Raw genomic sequence first — 17,752 nt, 5'->3', positions numbered from 1 at the left:
GCGCTGCCGTTGAATGTGTCTGTCTCAGAGGGTAACACGCAGGCGAAAGTAGATAAACTTGAGGGAAAATATGGCATGTTTTCTGGAAGTGAAGAGATTTCCCCTTAGAGCATTGAAACAAGTGAAGCCAGGATGGCGGAAATTTTTCTCTAGGTGAGCGTTGAAAAAGCACGAAAGAGCATTATGGATGACACTCAAGCCGAGGCAGAAGGAAGACACCTTCGCTATCGAATTGCCTGCACTGATTGGATGCTCCTAGGACGCGCGCGTTCCTTTCTTCGCTTTTTCTTTCGTCACGGCGACGAGATGCATTAAAAAGTGGATAACTACGACTAGGTACAGAATAGTCTGGGGAGTGTCAACCCCGCAAAGATTGTCGTCATTCTGACTAAGCCAAGGAAGAGCATGCTCACGGTCGGTCTCCACTTCTATCAAATTGCGTGAGGCCTGGCGTTCCCAGGCCACCATTCCAGACTCCAGAGGTAACCGCCCCCATGCATGTACGACAAAGGTACCTGCCTACTTACCTGGGTTGTTTTCTAATGTCCTCGATTTTCCAATGATGGTCACAATTCCGATGAAGGTGAGCCGAGAGGTTAATTGATACCTGCCCCTAAGGCCAGTCCAAGCGATCAGGACGAAAACCTCTCGTTGATTCTCGGAACTGGGAACGGGATAACGCGCGTTCGTAGGATGCTAAGAGGAGTAGTATTCGGAAGGGAAAGGCGAGAAGCGGCGAGTCCGTGGTCCGTACAAGATTGTGCGTGAGCTAGTGAGTGAATGGCAGCCCGAAAAACACGAATCCTCGGAGAGTGCAATATGGGAAAGAATTTGTTGAGGGAGTTCGCGGTCTGGATTTGTACCCCCCTGGTATCGCACGACCAAAAGCGCTCCAAGCTGCAGTGTGGATTCCCACTAGCGGTAGCTTCAGTCAGGTCCAGGGGCCCTGTGCCAGGTCTCCGCTGTTGTTATCCCACCATGTCACCCTCCGCCGTGCTGGAGGGGACTTGAGAGGAGCCCATCACACTCTTCTCCCGCACATGCACACACTCTCTCCAGCATCTCCAGGACTCTGCTGCGAGGAAGGAGGGAGGGAGGAGAGGGGAGGGGAGGGGAGGGGAGGGGAGGTTCCTTGTCGGACCATCCATCCACTTCCTCTCCCCGTCGGTTATCTGTCCTGCTGCCTCTGCTGTCTCCATAAGCAAGAGGGGAGAGGAAAAGAGGGGGAGAAAAAAAAAGCGGCAAAAAGGGCTCCTCCCCTCGATACAATTGAGTATCCTTGAGTAGGCATGTATAGCATGAAGGGAAGGAGGTACGAATAAGTCTTTTCGTGGCTGACCTACCTCAAGCGCAGTACGGATACAGCCAATGTATGTACCTGCCTACCTAGCCAGACTCAAGTGGTGTACGTATGTAGGTAGGTAGGTAGTGTCGAGAAGGTAGGTAGCTTTCCTGCTAGCGCGAACAGGAATTCTGGGCGGGACTGGAAGTCAGTGACTGGATTGTCCAACCACACACAACCACCACACACACATCAGACCAGGCCTTACCTGCGCGCGCTCTCTCCTGTCCAAGTCCCGTCCGTAGCTAAAACCTTTCTTCCCCGCAAACAACTTCTCATCGCTCGAGAGCTCTTGTCTTCCCTTTTCGTTGTCGTCGTTTCTGTGTGTCTTTCCCAAGACATCCCACACTCCTATTGTTTTAAATCAAAGCCTTGTCCACTTACAAGCCACATTGAGAGCTTCTCCAAGCTCCGACGTTCCTCACGTTCTCCAATCGCGTCACCTTGGTTACCGGTGAGTGCCTACCCAACCTGCTGCATACTTGCGTCATCCGAGCTTGAATTGGGCCTCTGGTCTCCGGCGCAAGCTTTCTGCGCTCCTTTTCTACCTTCCATCCGCAGTTTTAATAGCCTGCACTCGAACCATCCGTTTTCCTCAGCAGCTGACATACCTCTCCTTGACCCAGCCAGCATCGTCAGAGCTCCCCATCTTCCATCATGGCCGACTTTCCACAAGGTCAGCGGGACAACAACGACCGTCCTGCCCGCGATGTGAAGAACCACCTACTCTTCGAGATTGCAACCGAAGTTGCCCATCGAGGTACCATCCCCGTGTCCTCCACCCCCCGCATTCTCGACTCCGCAGTGGGCTGACCCATTCTGTCCAGTTGGTGGTATCTACTCCGTCCTCAAGTCCAAGGCGCCCGTAACGACGGCCGAATATGGCGACCGCTACACGCTCATCGGTCCTTTGAACCACAACTCGGTAAGACGGGCCTCATTGATGCCCGTCTCGACGGTTTGCTGACCAGACATAGGCCGCAGTCGAGGTTGAGGAGTTGGAGCCAACGAACCCCGAGCTTGCTGCTACGATTCAGTCCATGAGAGACCGTGGTATTGGTATTCTCTACGGTCGATGGCTCATCGACGGTGCCCCACGAGTCCTGCTTTTCGACACCAAGACGGCCTACCACTTCATGGATGAGTGGAAGGCGGACCTGTGGAACGTCGCGAGCATTCCCTCGCCGCCCAACGACGACGAGACGAACGAGGCCGTCATTTTTGGATACGTTGTCGCCTGGTTCCTGGGAGAGGTGAGGAGAACGAGAGTAACCGGAGAATGAAGCTGACTCCCTGCAGTTTGTTTGTCACGAAAAAAAGAGGGCCGTCATCGCGCATTTCCACGAGTGGCTTGCCGGTGTCGCCCTTCCCCTCACCAAGAAGCGTCGCATCGATGTGACAACCATCTTCACAACCCACGCCACCCTTTTGGGAAGATACCTCTGCGCAGGCTCTGTCGACTTCTACAACAACCTCCAATGGTTCGATGTTGATGCCGAGGCCGGAAAGCGTGGCATCTACCACCGCTACTGCATTGAGCGTGCTGCCGCTCACTCCTGCGACGTTTTCACGACGGTATCACACATTACTGCATACGAGAGTGAGCATCTGCTCAAGCGCAAGCCGGACGGTGTGCTGCCTAACGGTCTGAACGTTACAAAGTTTTCTGCCATGCACGAGTTCCAGAACCTGCACCAGCAAGCCAAGGAAAAAATTCACGACTTCGTCCGTGGACATTTCTATGGCCACTACGACTTCGACCCCGAGAACACGCTCTACTTCTTCACCGCCGGCCGCTATGAGTTCAGAAATAAGGGTGTTGACATGTTCATTGAGTCGCTGGCCCGTTTGAACCATCGCCTCAAGTCCGCCGGCAGCAAGATCACCGTTGTAGCCTTCGTTATCATGCCGGCCCAGACCACGTCACTGACAGTAGAAGCCCTCAAGGGCCAGGCCGTCATCAAGTCGCTGCGGGATACTGTCGATGTCATCGAGAAGGGTATTGGACGTCGCATTTTTGAGCGCTCGCTCAAGTGGCACGATGGCGACCCGATGCCTGATGACAAGGAGCTCATCAGCGCCCAGGACCGCGTCCTCATTCGTAGGCGGCTGTTCGCGATGAAGCGCCATGGCCTCCCCCCCATCGTCACCCACAACATGCTCAACGACAGCGAGGACCCCGTCCTCAACCAGATCAGGCGTGTCCAGCTCTTCAATCACCCCACAGACCGTGTCAAGATCGTCTTCCACCCAGAATTCCTGAACTCGGCCAACCCAGTCCTGCCTCTGGACTACGACGAGTTTGTGCGCGGCACGCATATGGGTATCTTTGCGTCTTACTACGAACCTTGGGGCTATACCCCTGCCGAGTGTACCGTTATGGGAGTCCCCAGCATCACGACTAACCTGTCGGGCTTCGGATGTTACATGGAGGAGCTGATCGAAAACTCGAGCGACTACGGCATCTACATTGTCGACCGCAGGACCAAGGGAGTCGACGACTCGGTTAACCAGCTTACAACGCACATGTTTGATTTCTGCCAAAAGAGCCGTCGCCAGCGCATCAACCAGCGTAACCGTACGGAGCGCCTCAGCGACCTGCTGGACTGGAAGAGGATGGGCATGGAATACGTCAAGGCTCGCCAGCTCGCACTGAGACGGGCTTATCCCGGCTCCTTCAGCGGAGACGAGGAGGAGGAGGACTTTATCCCCGGCGTGGAGCAGAAGATATCGCGGCCCTTCTCAGTGCCCGGGTCTCCCCGCGATCGCACCGGCATGATGACCCCGGGCGACTTTGCCAGCTTGCAAGAGGGCAGAGAAGGACTGAACACGGAGGACTACGTCGCTTGGAAGTTGCCGTAGGTTGCCCTAAAATTGTCTGTGATGTGACGAAGCTAATGCGCATTTGTAGCGAGGAGGAAGACCCCGACGAATACCCCTTCCCCCTCACCCTCCGCGCCAAGCGCCCCTCGGGCCCTGCGAGCCCTCTGGACGGAGTGCAACTGAACGGCAACTAAGGGCGATGACACATCGGCCAAAACGTACGAGGCGCAACCCGCCGCTGAGCACGGCTCAAAGACGAGTGACAACGGTCTCCGGGGACATGTACAAAACGACGTCGAATACTCGCTGGGAATTCATCGTGTTGGGCTAACAGACTGTCTTCGATCGTTGACCAGTTCGCGATTCACGATTTTATATAGGGATATGGGCGGATGTAATGGGCTACGGGGAGAACTAGCAGGGCAACAATTGACGGTGGCGATGAGATTGCATGGGTTGAATATGGATATGTACGAGCAGAGTAGCATATTTAAGCATTAGATTGGTTCTCGGTTACTCCTTGATCAAAGGTTTCGTTGGGTGCATTATCACCCCGTTGGGCACCAAGACAACACATCATGTTTGAGCGGCACCAACGGTATAAGAGGGAGGCGCAAAGCAGTGGGCAGTACGCAATAGGTGGAAGAAGAAAGAAAAGCCCAAGATCTGGGTGTGTTTCGTTTCAAGAAGAAGAGGATGGGCTTGGCCATCCAGGGTGAAAGTGATGATGGGCGAAGCGATGCGTGTCCGTTGCTCCTCGGGAGGTCAGGGGGGGATGCGGACCCCTGAGATGGCCGCAGCCAAAGCGAATCAGGGGCGGAGTCGGCTCATTCCCCCACACTGGCGATTGACCATTTCAGGGGTCCCTAGGATGGGTAAGGCGCCTCGCGGTGGAGCGCACGCCGAATTGGGGAGAGCAGACGCCAGAGGAGGGGGCCTAGGACACACCAAGGAGCTACTAAGATTTCCCCTGGTTGCTGCCGCCTCCCGCCGGCGCGATTCTCAGTGTTCCTGAGCCTCGTTGGCTCTCTTTCTTTCTTCATTTCTTTGTGGTGCGGCACCGTTGTCGTTCCCTTTTTCACTCTTTGTCGGGCATCATTGTCGTGGGCTCGAGAGCCAACACACTGTCTTCCCGGCCGTTGTCCGCCTGTCACGTTGGCAGGGATTTCATCCAAAGTTTAAGAAGGAAGGAGTTTGCGCCATCTGACCAGGCCATCCCAGACAAAAACCGTTGACATTTTATCCCAAGGCAGGAAGGCCTACCTACATGCATGTGCCTTCTACCTACTCTATTGAGATAACCTACTGGGCCTCTCGTTCATCTCAGCGCGGAAGGAGCGAAAGACGAGCTGACCACCACAACAGCCGCCGCCTCCGCCGCCTCCGCCTCCGCCGCCTCCTCCGCTACGCTACCCTAAACACTTCTTTCTCACTCAAACTTTGGTTCGTCGTAGCGTTGGACCTGCAGAAGCCTCGCTCTCCCGCCCCCAATCCACCCAGACGCCGGTGCCAACCGGCCAATGCTACGCCGGGACCCGTCGATTTAATATATTATTCCCCTGAGTACCACCCTCGGCAAGCCCTTTCACCCCTCCTCCTCTTCTTCTCCTGTCCTAAATACATGAAGCTCGCCATTCGGCCTCTACAGAAGATGAGATTCTTTCGCAAGGACAAGGACAAGAAGAAGCAGCAGCAGCAGCAGCAGCAGCAGCAGGGTCATCGGCAGCAAAAGTCGCACGATTTCACCGATCAGCAGTTGTCAAAATACTCGTCGCAGGTACAGCAAAACTACCGCAACGTCGTCTCGCCGCCCGGCACCCACATCCCGACAAGGGCCTCCGCCGCTCTCTTCCAAAGCCTGCCAAAGAATATACTCCTCCGCATCTTCGCCTCCGTCTGCCCTCACACACAAGACGAGACGTACGAAACATGCGAGACGAGCGCTATCTTTGACGCTTGCATGTTATGCGATCTGAGAGATCTAGCCCACTGCGCGCGCGTCTGCTGGAAATGGAACCAGGCAGCCAACGCCCTGCTGTACGTCTACCCACCCTCCTTCCACGCGCTGAACTCCTCCTGACTTTCCTTCGCCCTAGGTACCACAGCATCCGGATCGACGCCGTTCACTACTGCCCTCGCGAGATTTACCTGTCGGAGCAGCGGAAGCGCAAGACCTTCTTCAAACGTAACGCCGACCCCGAAGATACCCCCACCGTTCGCCTGAAGCTGCTCTGCAGGACGTTGCGCGAGGATCCCACGCGCTTCGGCTCCCGAGTTCGCTACTTCAAGGTGCCTTACATGCTCCGGGAAGCTGCCACAGCCGATCTCGCTCGCATCATTCATGTGCTGCCGAACCTGGTCTACGTCGACCTGCCCGAGGGTCTCTTTTCCGACGAACACGGCTATGCAACGCTCAGGCTCGAGGTCGAGGCTAGATGCCGAGACCTCCGCAAAATGACATACCACGGAGGCGCTGAGGGCAGCTTGTCCAAGCTGGCGCACGGCGGGATATGGCAGAATCTGGAGGTCCTCGAGTTGATCAAGATCAACATGGACCCGATCGTTCTGCGACACGCTCTGGCGAACCTTGGAAGGCTCCGCGCGTTGAAGGTGATGGATTCGCAAGCCTTCTCAGACGATATCTTCACCCGCAACGAAGAGTTGCCTCCTTTCCCGCCCCTGGAGGAGCTTATTCTCAGCAATACCCCTGCAGTCACCGCTAACGGCTTGGTCGACTACCTCGCCCGTGCTGACACTCGCAACCACCTACTCGTCCTGTCTCTGCTCAAAACAGGCGTCCACCCCGCCACACTCGCCGATATTCTCTCTGCAGCCACGAATCTGCAGACGCTAGCCATCGAGGCCTTGGTGAGCGACGCTTTCAAGAGTGGTCCGAGGACGCGTCGGCTCGCGTCGACCTCCTTGGAATCCCTACGCTTCGAGATCACTGCACACAAGTCTGTGGGCCCCTACTCCAGTGTTACAGCTAGTTACTACACATATTTGGCGGCATCCCTCAGAGGCAACGGTATGCCTAATCTGAGGTCGGTTTACGTCCTGGACGAGTACTTTCAGGACGAGCTTGAGGGTCTGCCCCGCCCTGCAGCACCCTTCTCGTACGGGGCGAACGCTCGACCCAAGTCTTCCCACTCCGTCACTTCTCACCGGCCAATGTCGGGCCTGCCCAGCGGCAGACGCGGTGGCCTCGCGCCACCTAGCAGCGCCGGCATGGCGGTCCCCCGCCCCTTCGCCGCCGCTTCCAACGTTCGCGCTTCGCAGCGCTTCAGCTCTACGAACCCCTTCGCCGGCACAGGGCCGCTGTCTCACCCCCTGACGATCTACACCAAAACAGACGATGCATTGGACTGGTCATCGGTGATGCTTCAACCGACTTCGCCTCTGGGTGGCGGTTCTCACCACCGCGGAAGCATGAGCTTTCACGGCGATCGCCCTATCAGCTCCTATGGCTTGGGGGCTGATATTGCGGGATCCGGATGGAACACGTCCGCAGCGAGAAAGAGTGTCATGGTGGGCAATGGCGCTGGCATGTTCATGGCCTTACCGAGCCAGAACACCGGCGGCAGCAAGGGGAGTGACGAGGATCTCTGGCCCAGACCCAGCACAGCGAACAACGAGAAAAAGTCGGCCGACCTTTGGCGATGATTGAAGGCCGCCTAGTCACGACATTGGGGAGGGCTGTCTGCCCCAGACAGAACCAGGAGAGAGAAACACGAGACGAGAGACGCTATTAATGATTTGAGATTTGGACAGGTACGGGGGACACGAGAGGATGGAAGGAAGGAAGGGGGATAAAAGTCAAAAACATGCTGATGGGCCCAAACTTCTTTTCTTTCGCTTCCGCGCCTTTTTCTTTCTTTTTCTTTTTCTCTTCGGCCCGGGCAAGAGACAACTCGGGACAGTTAGGATTGCTTTCCGTTGCCTAAGTTTGTAACAATACTATACCCTGATGTTTTTTTTTCGGAGTAGAGAGGGTGGTTTCAAACAACAGTCTTTTTTCGAACATGTATCCGATTGCATCTGTTGTGACATCTGATTGTGGCTAGTCTGTCGGCAATGCTGGGGATGCCCAACCTGGGTAGGTTATGGAGCCTGAGGTGTGGCGGCTACATCATCCACGATACTAGAGAAGGGCGGCTGCAGGCAAGCCAGTATGCTTGACGTTGGGACTCGAGACTAGCCAAGCATACCCCTCAAGGGCAGTCAGTGATTCCACGACTCTCGCCCTGCTGGCTTTCCTTCTGAAGGCGAGCAAGCTGCGGCAAGGATCAAGTGTCGGCGAGGCCCGGCTGGGCTTCTTGGGGACTGAGGTGGATCGAGACTGTCGCCCGCGGATCCGCGTGTGCTCAGGCGGCCAAGAGGACTAAGGGCTTCCTTCCCTTCTAGGTCGCCAGACCCTGTACAAGATCACAATCACATGGGTGGAAATATCCGCTCTAGTGAGGAGATCATACTCGGAGGAAGAAGGGGACATGATGACCATTGTCAGGGTTTGGTTTCAACTATGCTTGAGACAGTTATCGACATGTGTCGAAGGACGTGAAGGGCCAGTCTAGGGGACCGACCGGTAGATTAATGCCTCGCACGGCCCAAGCCATCCGGGAATGAGTGCAGCTGTCTCTGGGGGGACAAGGGACGAGAGTCCTTGGGCGTTTGCTGCCTCGTGGTATACGAACACTTCAAACAGCCACACAGAGTGTCCCTCCGGCACCTAGCTACAAGCGATCTCTTTCATCATCCAGTCGCACAAACGGAGTTCCTGAAGGCAGGCATAGGTCTGCGATGGGATGGATAATGTACGGGACTGGACCGATCATGTTTCTGTCGTGCGCGTGATGTTCTTGGAATGTTTCGGCAGCGTATATTGATATTGTTGCCATGGGGCCATCATGCTATAGACGGAGATCACTCTGTTGCGTTCGTGTGGTTGAGATGGCTGACATTGATCCATATAAAAGCATCATGTGATGCGTTACTCAGAACACAGATCATTCCTATAGTTTACTATCTTCAAGTAATAGGCCGGAAGCAGCTGCATCTCCGTTGGTGTTGACACATGGATGTGTCCCGTAACGAAACGTCACACTATCTGACACCATCATCCTACACGTCCTATAAATGGCCACTTGTGCCCTCACGGCCGCTCCTCTCCTCGATGGCCATAAACCATACATCGGAACACACGGGTACAAGGCTCTCTCTCATCTTCCTATTCTTCCGCAGAGTTGGGAAAGATTCAAATGATGAGCACATTCGTGATGGCAACGATTCGGGATGATTCCCGAGTCTCAAGCAATAGACGACCCTTTCGCGTGCCTTCGAAGCTCGGTTCAACAGCCTAGTACAGATCAGACCAAAGGCAACCAGTGACTTCTTCAATGCGTTTGCTAATAAGCGTTGGTACTCTCAGTGCTTGATGGAGCTGCCGCGTCCATACGGCTCACGTAGCATAGCTTTGCTGGGGCTATTTCAAAGGCACTGTGGCCGTCGTTTGAGCCATCGATTCAGGGCCCATAAACAAAACTCTGATCTCAACATCGTCCCTCTTCTGCGATCGGCTTACACCTGGACATGTCTGGTGAGCGCTGGCGGTTGAAGAATCCAGGCTACGCCAAAGGGTTACCGATACCATGGCATATATCGCAAAACACGGCAAGTTATGCATTCTGGAATCACCACCGGCTTTATGAAGTATACTATGTGAAAATCATCGGAGTATTCATATGTTATTGGTGAGAATGATCTTTCAAGACACCCGGGTTAACAGACAGCGTCACAATGTCAAGAGAGCACGTGGCCGTGGTCAGAGGTTCCTTAGAATACCCGTCACGATTTTGATTGTTATGATTTCGGAATGAGTCTCTCTTGTTGACATATCCTGGGCCCAACTCGGTCACTGGAAATCCAAATGCCCAACAGCATGCTCCTCCCTCGTGTTCGCCCCGATAAAGCAAGTTGAGAGCGACTCGCCTATCGTTAATCAAAAGCCCAAGAAGCAAGAAAGCGCCTCATGTCTCAAGGCCTATCCACCCCCCCCCCCCCCCCCCCCCCGGGGCGGGGGGCGTTCTTATATATATAGAAAAAAGCACACACAACTACGTACAGTGAGAATTACGAGAAACCATCTTAGTTGGAAGTCTTGGTGATTCTAAGAAAACAAAATACGGCAAACTGAGAGTGGCACACACCGTAAACCCGTCGAGAAACGTGGCTTCACACTCTCAATTAATTCCATTCCCACCTTGGGCAATACATATTCACTGGTTTGCCCTGATCCAGTCTGCGAGGTTTCGCATTTGCGAATAAGTCTAACCTGGGAGGGGCTGTACTCCCAGAACCTCGATGTCGGGTTGCTCCCCTCGCTATGGCCGGGAGTCGTGGAAACGAAGGCTGTCCGGGTACCTCCGTATGAGCATGCCTCTCGGCAAGTCGGAATAATGCGAACCAGCTATCCCTCCCCAGCGGCGACGGGGAGCCGGCCCATCGAACATCTGCCCAGCCGACGGACGCAAAGAGTGTGGACTTCCATATGATGCTCACCAACACAGACCCGGGCCCTGGCCTGCAAGACTGTTCGTCAATTCCGAATACCGAGTGCACCCTGATACGACCAAACGGCAAAACCTCTCCTTCGCGGGATGATTTGCGTGACGGTGATGCAAGTAAATAAATCAACAAAAACATGTTTCGTCTTGTTGAACCAAAGATGTCTCAAGCCGCCCATGTAATAGGCCGGCCTTTGTCTTGTCTTTTCTTCTTCAACATGTTGCTTCTGGACCTAGTTGGCAAACATTGCCGAGATCCTCAAGCATACAACAACAAGACAAAGTAGCTTTTAGGCACGGCTTGGGGACAGGCACGTTCCATAAACGAAAACGAGCTCCGCAGCCGATCTCGCTTCCCAGGCAGCCTTGCTTGAACGCATCCCGTTCGCCGTGGCGACGAGATACCGAGGGCAGGCCGCAACATGACGCCTCACGCCCGACACCATCCCGATATACGCGGCACCTGAAGCCGACTACCGGATGTATGCATATACAGCAGCCCGCACGAGAGAGGGAAGTCGAAAGAAACCCCTTGCGATGACACCCAGCGGAAGCGTGGCAGACGTCCGCCGACAAGAAGAGCGAAAACAAGGCCGGGCGCTGCACGTCGTCAGGGCTCAGCTCATGATCCTGATATTCCGTCAGAGCCAAGGTCTCTCTCCGATAAGCGAACCATGATTCGCATTCACCGGCCACTCTTGGATGCGGGCAGTAGGAATGCAAAGAGAAAAAGAAGAAGAAAAAAAGGGAAGGGAGGGGGAAAAGAGAGGTACATTGCAAGAGCGTAGGGTGTACTGTGTGACCTCATCCCGTGCGACGAAGCCCCGCGGCATCCTACATGTTCTCGATGATGGCCCGCCGACGGTCCTATCGCAGTCCATCTTACGGGCTGCCAGCTTGCCATGCCGATTCTGTACACTACGTTTGCCTGCATTTCCCACTACTGCAAGTAGCAAGGGTTCTGGCGACAGGAACGCGTGGTTTCTGCGGTGCAAAGCCTGCCTGTTCGACGTACCGGCTGCGTAGGAGGTCTGTGAATCTATAGCACCGACCTTGCCGTCTAGGAAAAGCAGGGCAACAGTCTAGGTCCATCTTGTCGTCAGCAGCTCCATCCCTGTCAGACCCTGCAGCTCGGCTGGGCAAGCTTCGGCTCGCCAGGCCGGACCAAAACCGGGTCACAAACCCGCGCGGTGCGAAGCTGGCAGAGGTGACGAGCCTCATTCGAAGTCACCGGCCCAGGAGGTGGCTATTGAATATCGAGGAGGTGGGTTGAACGCGATCCAGATCCCGCTCTCAACTGTGTGCTGACGTTCCAAGACCCGATAGAACGTGCTTGCGGCCAAGGGAGGATCGGGTACGATGAATCGTGTGGTGGAGGGCGGGGAGTGCAGAGATAAGCGACGTCACGGTGCAGTTCCCGTCCAACGCAACGCACACCCACGCAAACAAATGCCAGTTCCAACGTCTAACCCCCCCCTTCATTCCCACGTTCATGCTAGATCACCTTGAACGCAATTCACATCAGTGGCCAGCGATCGCAGGTGTGAAGGTTCGCGCTACCAAAGTCCAAAAAGGCGCCGCCCCTGTCCTACGTTCTGCAGCTTCTGTGCGTCCACGACACTGTTGTACTGTGGTACACGCGTATGTACACTAACAATGTGGCATCCCGGAAACAAGGTTGGGGTTCTGGGATGGGCGAATGCTGTGCGCATCGATCGAGAAGAGCATTACATACTTGGGTAGTTTGGACGCGATAGAAGGAATGCAGAAGAGGTGGTCGGCGGGAGAGAGGTTGGAAGAGAGGAGGCAGCGGATATCTTCTGCCGTGTGTCGGAGGCATGGCGAAACGCAACGTCGTCTCTCGTTCGTTCAGTCTCTGTTGACCTTGGATCGGTTCCCCCAAGCTCCTCGAGGGCGGATGTATAAATGCCACCAAGAGACGGCGCAACAAACGTCCCCGGGTGCAGTGGAGGGAAAGCGCGCGAGAAGGAGAGTGAGTGGGCGACGAGGATTCGTGGCCCGCAGAACCCAACCACCAGCACCGCGTGAATGAATCGCCAGCTCGAGCTTGTGTCTCACACTACACGCCACATGCGGGAAGGGAGCAGGTTTGGAGAAAACGTTCAAGCAGCCCAGGCCGTGAACGGTGGGCGTGGGCGTGGGCGTGAGGTGACGTCGAGGCATACAGATAATTGGAGGTTGGGCGTTGGGCGCTGGGCGCTTTTGGATGCAGAGTGTGGGGATATTGCAGGGATGATGTCATGTCGCCGTTTCCCCCAAGTCTTTCTTCACCCTCCCCTCCTTTCCCGCCGTGTGTGCATCGTTGTGTGTGTGGTGCGTGTGTGTGGAGTGCCCGTTTTATGGATATGAAAACCGTAACACGGCAAGCCGGAGGCACCGTGCGCCGCCGGGACCAACAGCTGGATGGACGCGGGGTGGAGGCAGGTTTTGATGCGGAGGCGGGGACGGGCACCCACACCACGGGCACTTACTCGGGTGTGTGAATGCCCCCTCCCCCGTCACTCGCCGTCCCCGGTCGAACTGGTTTGACATGTGCCGTTTCATACCCGAAGAAAACGGAGTCGGCTTGTTTCGAACCTCCCATCATGTCATTCCATCACAGCTCGACGGTTCAACGGTGTGCATTGCACCCCTCCCCACGCCACCCCCGGATGCTTGAATCACAACGCACGCAACGGTCTCATTTGGGCCTGCGCGATGAGGAGCGCAACCCCAGCGTGGGATTTGTTACGGTTCAATTGTGTTTCGCTCCGTTTCAGACCAAGTCATGGGGATCTTGGTTGTAACTCGCCGTCTCGGCGCGGCGGCGTCCTAAGCAATCCACGGAGACATTCTGTCGTCGCTCGTCGTCCTCGTCGTCGGCCATGTTAGCCTTGCCAGCACCGCAGGCTCGTCAGCACCGTGACCCTGCTTGGGAAACGAGCAAACCAGAAGGAAGTTTCTGACAGCCTGACAGGACATTGCCTATCCGTCAAGTAGGCCGCGGCAAGCGCCTCCCATTCCCAATCAGGACCAGCTAATTGCTTGTTTAGGATGATGGTTCCCAGCTTTGCCATGCGGCTGTGTAGAGCGTGAGGATTCACTAGTGCTCCCCTCACCACGTTGACGTCCACGTGCGGACATCGCATCTTGTTCCTGGCGGTGGACTTTGCTTGTTTGTCAGCTGTGGGAGGAAGCGCGCGTCCTCCAGGTTGACATCGACAAAGCGATAAATTGCAAATCAGGAACGTGGCCCAAATCCTGACGGACCAAACGAGATGACGGCGCCACCTATGTGCGACCAGGCGGATGGATCGAATTTGCGTGCCTGAAATACCAATCTCGGATTTCGACGCGTGATCCTTCAACCTGTGCAAGAATAGCAAAGGCTCGAAGTTTCTGGACAGAGCGTCAGCCGGGGTTTTTTTGGATGTCCGCGCATCGAGGTTGGTTATCTTGCATAGCCCCAACACCTGACTGCTGACATCAATCTCGTCCTGGGACTTTCCCAGCCCTGACGACTGACCACATGGCCCGTCCCATGTCAGCATCCGAAGGAAGAGACGAAGCTGGAAACCCCAACCAATCCGAGTTCGAGCAGACTTCTGTTTCGTCCCTCGGCCGGCGCGGCAGTTGCAGCTTCAGCCGCGCTGCGCCTCTCTAGCCGTAGACATAGATAGGGTTGGGAGCGCACCATCTCAAGTTGGCGGGGATGGGCTCAAATCCACGGCCCCACACCACCCGGCGCCGCCGACAAGGAGGGGCCGTATCGAATCCGAAATCGCCCGGTGGCCTGCCGTGTCCAAGACTTGACAAGGCGCGCATACACCCCAGGCGGATCGGTGGCGTACGGCTCACAATGATGCCGCGCTCCTCCAGCTGCCCGCCAGCACGGCTTTGCAGCGGGAAACCCAGTGACACATTCATGTAGCGAATGCGCAAGTTGTGATACAAGCCCGTAGCGCCGACCTAGTTCCCATCCAATGATCGGGACGGCTCGGCCAGCGGGAAGACAGATGAGACGAAGAGCGACGTAAGGCTGGCGGGAGGATGATATAGACACACTATAGTAGTATAACGGGGAAGAGTAAGAGATGGGATTGGGGATCGCCGCGTCCCGTCTTGTTGTTTTTGGCCAGGGGCAGGCGTTGCGGGATGTGTATCATTCTCCGGATCCCGCGGCGATCACACAGAGCCCAGCGCGGCGGTCGAGTTTCGGAGCAGCGAGGAGGTGATAGATCCGGCACCCGAGGATTCGCGACGTCAGGCTGTTTGACAGCATCAGCGGGCAGCCACGCGTCCTTGATCACACACCGAAGTGCACCTGTACCGTGCGAGTCGTTGGGCACAACCACGGGCCAAGACACTGTCACTAAATAGCTGCCACGGCCATCTCTTAATGTTCTCCCACACACGGCGCGCCGCAAGCGCGGCCGCTCGGTACGGGTTGGAGAAGAAAGGCATTGTTGCTCGGACCGCCGCGATGTCTGAGACAACAACCCGCTTTGCTGACCCTTGGAAAAGTCCTTCCAAGACTGGAGACCGAAGGCGACATGCAGCCGAAGCGGACCGTCTTCTCCATCTTTCTCTCGCCATTCCCAACCGCAGTCCCAAAGCCCCCCATCGCGATAACAGGGAGGAGGAAAGGGGAGGGTGAGAAATGCAAAAGGAGGGCCGCATTTTACAATTTTAGAAGTCAGGGTTGAGCAGCGTTATGCCCCATGTGGGATAGCATCATCTCGCAGCTGGCACCTCTGTGGCTGGGATTTCGAGGCTGCCACGATGGAGACCCTGCTGAGTGGCCGCTGCCTCCGTTGAAAAGGCGCGTTGACTTGGATCAGGCGGCAGATAGTGATCCGTGTTCTCCAACAAAAATGCAACTGTGGGGTTGGTCTTGTATCTCTCCGCCTCGGGCGCGACGTGCCCACTTCTAGTGGGTGCGCTAGAAAAGAGAAAGAGAGGGAGAGAGACAGGCGAGCTAGTCTTACTGTGAGGGACTCAGAGAGCCTGTAAGGTGGATAACATCGTGGGTACGCGAGAGACAGTCGGTCAGAGAGTTGACCGTTGGGGCGTCGGGGGGAATAGAAGGAAAAGAATGTTCGGAAGCAAGGGACAGACAGGCAAGCCTAGGGAAGCGAGCAAGCGAGCTACGAAAAGAAAAAGGAAAAAAAAAAGAACGAAAAGGAAGGAAACCTCCTCCCCATGAGCCTGCCAGGGGTCGTGATCGGAGATGGTCCGTCGGTAGGCATCCGTAGTTGCTGCTCAGAGCTCGAGCTGGGCAGACAAGAGTTTCCAAGGGTGAATGAGTGAGTGTGAGAGACAATGAACATGCATTCTTGGCGCTGGATGCCATCGCATCTTTAGATGCCCCCCCCCCACCGAGAGGTCCCCATGTCAAATTACCGTCTGCCGGTGTCAGGCTGGTCTTGGACTGGAGACCGACAGCATAGGGGCTGATGTATGGGCGGAAATGCGCCGCAACTGAGGGAAGGGGGAAACTCCCCAAAAAGGAGACCCTCTTCTCATTCATTCCGATGCCTGGCTTGCTGCTGCTGCTACTGCCGCCGAGTCCTGACCTGTCGTCGCCAAGCTTCAGCGATGGGCCTTGTGGTTCGTATCGCGGTCCGCGCACGCAGTGGTTTTCTACCAGACGAGTTGTGGTCATAGGCATATCGTCCACGTCGTTCCGCCCGTACACTGTGTGCTATTTGGTTAGGTACTTGTATTCCTCCGACCAAGAGACGGGATGTCGTCCGGCCGCGGGTGGGTGGGTACCTGGTCCCGGTCGTCGTCCAGAAACTCGTCTCGCATCGCCAATCAACACTTGTGCTGTGCTTGCAGACATCTCGAAACGAATCGCCATGGCGGTGGCAGGGCTCTGCTATGGCATGGTGAAGCATGTAGGCCGTCAGAAGCGTTTGGGTCAGGGCGCCTGTAGGAAACATTGATGATAAGCTCGTCCCGTCCCCCAGCAGTCCCAAGCTTTAATGATAGCTCTCGTCCACTGACAGGCCAAGTAGCGCCCCTTGGAGCTCACCACAGACTCGAGCCGCTCAGCGAATGGTCGGCCTTTGCAGACTCGACTCTTGACAATGCTTGTCGCAGCACATCGGACGAACAGCAAGGGGGTTGTGGCCGCCCGTTATCTGGGCCCGTGACTGGCCCAAAGAGCATGGGTTCCGACAAGCCTGCGACGAGATAGAAGAGAGGAGATGAAGAGAGAGAGAGAGAGAGAGAGAGAAAAGCAAAGTAAGAGAGACGGGAAAAAACGGGGAACCCTGGCCCTTGAACTCAACTGGCCTTCGAGCATGTTTCTCAGACTTTTTGGGGGGCATGCCTGGCGGGCGGGCTGCAGGGAGCGAAGAAACAAAAATAATATCTTCTATCGCGTGCAGTCGCTGCAAGTACGAGCCTTGCGGGCTTTCGAGGAAACCTTCATCGGTCAGAGATGCTCGCGCCTGCCCTGCTTGCGGACACATCCTCCTGCTACTGCTATCATTTCTACACACATATGAAGCCGGGAGGGGTGTTGAGCAGCATCAGTTGCGAACGACCTTGCGATATCCATCCGGATGGAGACGTGCAAATGTCGGTCTGGGACTTGAGGAAGGGGAAGGAAAGATTTTTCCCACCCTCATTATTAGTTCCGCAATACCTGGCTGATGCGATGCCGGAGAAAAGGACTGGAATCCGCCCGTCAAAACCTCGCGCGTTCACGTTGTGATTCGTGCATATCCCATCGGGCCTCTCTGCCGAAACCAACGTGGTGTGTCACTTTGGCGATGCAACGCTCTGTGCCTCGCACCCGTCCAGTGACATGTTGACGAAGCCCCTTTGCCCTCTTCCTCCCCCCCTTTTTTTTCCCCTTTCTTTTATTTCTCACACTTGCATCGCCATCGCTGCACCATGCAGCAGGTACCGGTCCAGATTGCGGCCAGAGGACCGGTCGGCTGCGCATGCCATGGCGGCTTCCAACGCGCGCCATGAACAGTGGAACATACATATGCCGCGTGCCCTTCCAAGT

At 55.7% G+C, this 17,752-nt stretch overlaps 3 protein-coding genes across 3 annotated transcripts; 2 read left to right on the top strand and 1 right to left on the bottom strand.

Moving 5' to 3' along the window:
• Positions 1-1,606: 1,606 nt before the first annotated feature.
• On the top strand, positions 1,607-4,687 carry CDEST_04664 (Putative glycogen synthase). Its single transcript, XM_062920823.1, has 6 exons — positions 1,607-1,796; positions 1,969-2,102; positions 2,170-2,267; positions 2,320-2,595; positions 2,642-4,200; positions 4,254-4,687. Exons 2-6 carry the CDS (start codon positions 2,000-2,002, stop codon positions 4,357-4,359), a joined length of 2,142 nt encoding a protein of 713 aa, XP_062776874.1. The 5' UTR covers positions 1,607-1,796; positions 1,969-1,999; the 3' UTR covers positions 4,360-4,687.
• Positions 4,688-5,185: 498 nt separating this feature from the next.
• On the top strand, positions 5,186-8,184 carry CDEST_04663 (Putative F-box domain, leucine-rich repeat domain superfamily). Its single transcript, XM_062920822.1, has 2 exons — positions 5,186-6,202; positions 6,262-8,184. Exons 1-2 carry the CDS (start codon positions 5,433-5,435, stop codon positions 7,826-7,828), a joined length of 2,337 nt encoding a protein of 778 aa, XP_062776873.1. The 5' UTR covers positions 5,186-5,432; the 3' UTR covers positions 7,829-8,184.
• Positions 8,185-14,388: 6,204 nt separating this feature from the next.
• On the bottom strand, positions 14,389-15,192 carry CDEST_04662 (uncharacterized protein; the record flags this gene model as incomplete). The annotated part of the gene is made up of 2 exons (XM_062920821.1): positions 14,389-14,623; positions 15,041-15,192. The coding sequence occupies 2 exons, from the start codon at positions 15,190-15,192 to the stop codon at positions 14,389-14,391; spliced, it is 387 nt and encodes a 128-aa protein (XP_062776872.1).
• Positions 15,193-17,752: the final 2,560 nt, after the last annotated feature.

Source organism: Colletotrichum destructivum, chromosome 3 (genome assembly GCF_034447905.1).
Source record: "Colletotrichum destructivum chromosome 3, complete sequence".
NCBI lineage: Eukaryota > Fungi > Ascomycota > Sordariomycetes > Glomerellales > Glomerellaceae > Colletotrichum > Colletotrichum destructivum.
Note: the sequence above shows the minus strand (reverse complement) of the source record. Positions and strands in the feature narration are given on the sequence as shown.

What these genes read in the sequence shown, in the direction of transcription:
- CDEST_04664 (XM_062920823.1), top strand. Translation starts at nt 2,000, where the DNA reads ATGGCCGACTTTCCACAAGGTCAGCGGGACAACAACGACCGTCCTGCC. An exon ending in AACCGAAGTTGCCCATCGAG is followed by an intron (nt 2,103 to 2,169) that starts GTACCATCCCCG and finishes CATTCTGTCCAG; the next exon opens with TTGGTGGTATCTACTCCGTC. An exon ending in TACGTCGCTTGGAAGTTGCC is followed by an intron (nt 4,201 to 4,253) that starts GTAGGTTGCCCT and finishes GCGCATTTGTAG; the next exon opens with CGAGGAGGAAGACCCCGACG.
- CDEST_04663 (XM_062920822.1), top strand. Translation starts at nt 5,433, where the DNA reads ATGCATGTGCCTTCTACCTACTCTATTGAGATAACCTACTGGGCCTCT. An exon ending in CAGGCAGCCAACGCCCTGCT is followed by an intron (nt 6,203 to 6,261) that starts GTACGTCTACCC and finishes CCTTCGCCCTAG; the next exon opens with GTACCACAGCATCCGGATCG.